This window comes from Nematolebias whitei, chromosome 22 (genome assembly GCF_014905685.2).
Source record: "Nematolebias whitei isolate Nwh7 chromosome 22, NemWhi1, whole genome shotgun sequence".
Taxonomy (NCBI): domain Eukaryota; kingdom Metazoa; phylum Chordata; class Actinopteri; order Cyprinodontiformes; family Rivulidae; genus Nematolebias; species Nematolebias whitei.
The window spans coordinates 1,739,311-1,744,310 of NC_056519.1; the positions used below are offsets into that span (position 1 = coordinate 1,739,311).

At 49.0% G+C, this 5,000-nt stretch overlaps 1 protein-coding gene across 1 annotated transcript in view; it reads right to left on the reverse strand.

Moving 5' to 3' along the window:
- The window catches only part of phf21b (PHD finger protein 21B), a 97,266-nt gene that overhangs the window by 26,758 nt on the left and 65,508 nt on the right, over positions 1-5,000 (reverse strand). Inside the window, exon 3 of the mRNA XM_037695934.1 lies at positions 3,122-3,172. Coding sequence (XP_037551862.1) covers positions 3,122-3,172 — 51 coding nt within the window. The remainder of the gene's footprint in view (positions 1-3,121; positions 3,173-5,000) is intronic.

The following is a 5,000-nucleotide window of genomic DNA, read 5'->3' on the forward strand; positions in this document are numbered from 1 at the left end:
GGACGACCTCTGTCTCAGTGTCCTCGTTACAGGACGACCTCTGTCTCCAAGTCCTCATAACAGGACAACCTCTGTCTCAGAGTCCTCATAACAGGACGACATCTGTCTCCGAGTCCTCATAACAGGATGACTTCTGTCTCCGAGTCCTCATAACAGGACGACCTCTGTTTCTGTGTTCTCGTAACAGGACGACCTCTGTCTCATAGTCCTCGTAACAGGACGACCTCTGTTTCCAAGTCCTCATAACAGGACGACCTCTGTCGCCAAGTCCTCATAACAGGACGACCTCTGTCTCAGAGTCCTCGTTACAGGACGACTCTGTTTCCGTGTTCTCGTAACAGGACGACCTCTGTCTCAGAGTCCTCGTAACAGGACGACCTCTGTTTCCAAGTCCTCGTAACAGGACGACCTCTGTCTCCAAGTCCTCATAACAGGACGACCTCTGTCTCCAAGTCCTCATAACAGGACGACCTCTGTCTCAGAGTCCTCGTAACAGGACAACCTCTGTCTCCGTGTCCTCACCACAGGGAGACCTCAGTACAAGTTCTGGATCAATGGAAATGATCTTAACCACTGTAGACCTGCTAAGGGGGTCCAGTTCAAAGCGTTAAAGAAGGTTCCGTGTTCCCTGGAGCGTTCTGTTGGGACCAAGATACTTTAAGTTCTGTTGAGCTTCTGAAGAACCAAAGTAAGACCTGTGTCTGTGTCCTGAGCTCAAACCGGAAGTGGTTCTGTGTGGGTTGGACTTGTCTGATCCTGTTTTAATGTTCATGGTCTGGGTATCAAGGTTCAGGTTTTTAAAGATCATGTGGTTCTGTTGGCATCTTAAAGCCAGAACCTTCAGCTAACCTGGGTCCTCCAAGTCCAAGGCCATGATCCAGAACCAGTGAGTCCTGTTCCTGAGTGATGGGAGGATGGAGCTGGAGATGGACCTAAGGATCGAGGCCTCCTCTGTGGTAATGAGGATGTTGCTCCGGTCCAACATGGTGAAGAAAACAACTAGTTTTCTCATACTAATTTTCTTGTTCTATAAAATTCCAGAACAGAAAGCTATACAATATTCAAAGTAGCAGAATGTTAGCTAAAAGTCAACATAGCAGGAAGCTGAATCAGGGCAAGTCATAAAAACTGGGCCCAAACCAGAACCAGTGAAATATTTTGGATCTTGACTGTAAACATATTTAAATCAGCCGTCAAACATAAATTGAACATCTGAGGTTTATTTCCTGCTCTGCACTCCGAGTCTGGAAACAACAAGCTCGCAGCTTCCTGCCTGCAGTCCTCATTAACGGTTCTGTACCAATCCTTTAATGGTTTTGGACTTGGACCCTCGGCGCCCCCGCCCCGTGAGACAAACAAAAGCTCGCTGAGCTTTTCACCTCCTGGATGAATAAAAACACGACAGCTTTCAGACGCCGGCGCCCACGCAAACATCAGAGCTGAATAAAGTGACGTCTGGGCTCCGAGCAGCTCCCAGAACCCAAAGTGCAGAAAACGCTCCGCTCGCGCTGAAGCGTGACGGAGGCCGTCGAGCCGGTCACTGCGGGGAAGACGACAGGAGCTCATGGAGCTGCAGACGAGTCGGCCTCCGGGAGCTGCAGATGACCGCGTGTCTGCAGGCGGGACCACGGCGCCTCACTCCATCTTCCCACCGTGGCGGAGGAAACGAGCTTTTCATTAGGTGGCGGTAAATGAAACGGCGCTCAGTGCGAGCGGCGCATGAAGGAGGAGGAAGGACAAAAGCTCCATTAGAGGCCGAACGGAGGAGGTGCAGCTGAGAGAGGGCAGAGCTCCTGCAGAGGAAACTCCTCGGGACGGGTTCATCAGACATCGTTACTCCGTCTGACACGAAATATCTTCTGCTCGAGTTATCAGACAAAAACCAGGAGACAACCGGAACGATCCATGCACGTGAAGCACGTCAGCGCAGGAAGCACATCTGTCATCCGGGGGGCCAACGACCCCGCCACACAACCACACCGTGAAACACCTAGGATTAACTGAAATTAACAGATTATTTTCAGCTTCAGCTACAATTAAAAGTCATCAAAGGCCTTTTATTCACGTTTCCATCAGGGTGGGGTGACTTTGAAGCCAGAAGCACAAACTTCAGCAGCTTTATTGTTCCGGCTTCAGTTTTATTGGTTCGGGGTTCATCTGGTCGGGATTTAAATAAACCTTCAGAGTTCAGTTTACAGCAGAGAGCACTTTCTGTGAATTACAGTCGGACTTTCTTAATGCAAGCTGTTAGAAAGGCTCAAGGTGCTTTTGTTTATCTGTTAGCAAAATATCAGATTAACCACAGGACAGATTCTAACCGTCCATTGGTTTAAACCATTTCAGATGCAGTTTGAACTGGGTTTCCATGGTTCTAAAACCAGTTTTAGATTTACGGTTCGAGTTTCATTGTGGGTTTTACATGTTCTGTCCTGGGAGTAATTTGGACTGGGCTGTTGCTGGTTTTACACTTTAAGAGTTGAGCTGGTTTCTCACTGGTTTGATCCCATTTTCACTCATTTTAGATCCACAGTTCCAGATTGGTTTCGGGCTGGGTGTACAGTGGTGTTGGAGAGCTCCACGCTTGCTTTATACGAGGATGAATTTCAAGAGGCTCGACGCTCATTGTGGGCCGAGCACATTTTGAATGGTTTGTGAGTAATGGAGGTTTCAGGACTGGTTCCATACCATCAGGCCCCGTTCAGTCTGACCAACGGCACCAGCTTTGCTCACCTCCATCTTCATCTTCGTTGCCACGGAAACCAGCTAGTTGTACCAACTATGGGCGAGATGTTGCGGAGGCTTTTCTTTCCCGTCTGAAGTCCGTTGACGTGGAACTCGTGTCACGTTCAAGAGAGTCCAGAACAAACAGTCGTTTCTCATCAGGCAAAGTGTGCGGTAATCACTCGGCCGATTCCGCAGGCCGCCCTGCGACGCACGGCCCATAGCTCAGAGGAGGCAGAGCGAAGCGGGCCGGAGGCAGCGGCGCCGCTCCAGCTCGCAGAGAATAATTGGGTTAATTTAGCAGTTTAGAGTGACGACGCCCCGGGACGCTGACAAAAAGTCCACGGCAGCAGAAATCAAACCAACTTGGCTGCAGCCGTCATCTCCTTCTCCGAGGCTCTTCTGTCCAAGCCCGTTTATTTTTAATTGCTTTTCCGCCGTTTGTCTGCGTCTTTGTTTACGTGTCCGCTCAGCGAGCGCGCCAACAACGGGAGTTCATGAGGACGTGCTCACGGACGAGGCAGCGGCTACAGAAAACTCAGAGGAAACCCAGAGCCTCCATCTTCATTAGCGGCCTGCACGTTTCTTCACGCTCGGTGCATGAAAACACACGTCAGAGGGCCGGGAGACCCGCCTCGGGTCCGGACTGAGGCTCAAAGGAGGCCCAGAGAGGTTGCAGACCCCAGCAGGACGGACCCGGGTTCATCAGGAGACTGGTTTCACATCAGAGAGCGGATCAGCAGCAGGTCTGCTGGAGCTCCTCTTTAGAAGAAGAGAGGCTGCTGGACAAGTTCAAGATCAGAAATATGAACCGGGCCAGCACGAAACAGAACCATCAGAGTCATCTTACACTTAAAACGTTACTTAGACTGTTTCAGAACCAGTCTCAACAGTTCTGAACCAGTCTCAACAGTTCTGGATCAGTCTCAACAGTACTGGACCAGTCTCACCAGTTTTGGATCAATCTCAACAGTTCTGAACCAGCCTGAACAGTTCTGAACCAGTCTCACCAGTTCAGAACCAGTCTCAACAGTTCTGGACCAGTCTCAACAGTTCAGAACCAGTCTCAACAGTTCTGGATCAGTCTCAACAGTTCTGAACCAGTCTCAACAGTTCTGGACCAGTCTCAACAGTTCTGGACCAGTCTCAACAGTTCTGGACCAGTCTCAACAGTTCTGAACCAGTCTCAACATCTGAACCAGTCTCAACATCTGAACCAGCCTCAACAGTTCTGGATCAGTCTCAACAGTTCTGGACCAGTCTCAACAGTTCTGGACCAGTCTCAACAGTTCTGAACCAGTCTCAACAGTTCTGGACCAGTCTCAACCGTTCTGGACCAGTCTCAACAGTTCTGGACCAGTCTCAACAGTTCTGAACCAGTCTCAACAGTTCTGAACCAGTCTCAACAGTTCTGAACCAGTCTCAACATCTGAACCAGCCTCAACAGTTCTGGATCAGTCTCAACAGTTCTGAACCAGTCTCAACAGTTCTGGACCAGTCTCAACAGTTCTGGATCAGTCTCAACAGTTCTGGATCAGTCTCAACAGTTCTGGATCAGTCTCAACAGTTCTGAACCAGTCTCAACAGTTCTGAACCAGTCTCAACAGTTCAGAACCAGCCTCAACAGTTCTGGATCAGTCTCAACAGTTCTGGATCAGTCTCAACAGTTCTGAACCAGTCTCACCAGTTCTGGATCAGTCTCAACAGTTCAGAACCAGCCTCAACAGTTCTGGATCAGTCTCAACAGTTCTGGATCAGTCTCAACAGTTCAGAACCAGCCTCAACAGTTCTGGATCAGTCTCAACAGTTCTGGATCAGTCTTTCATTCGAAGGGAGGTATTTGAGTTTTAGACCAGATTCACTGTTTTAATCCATTTTATTTTTATTTCTTCGTTTCACCAAGTTTTAAAAACATTTAGGGCATATTTTTGGACTAAAACAAGAGCCAATGGAGAAGTGAGCAGCTCTTGGAGACCGGCTGCAGGTTTACAACTGGTTTTACTGGTTTTATTTAGGCGATGACCCTGCTGGATTAAACTGCTGGTCCAATAATCTGAAACTCAACGTGACGGAGCTGAGCTCAGACCAGACTGACACGAGCTTCAGGCTGCATTCAGTCTGAGTGGAACTGATTCCAGGTCAGATTCCACACATTTAGACAGTGTTGAGTCCTGGTCTGGACTGGGACCAGTTTGAAAAAGGAGAAACAACAGAACCGTCACTTCCTGTTAAATAAAGTTCCTCCGTCTTCAAAATAAAAGCAGCTCTCGAAGCGTGGC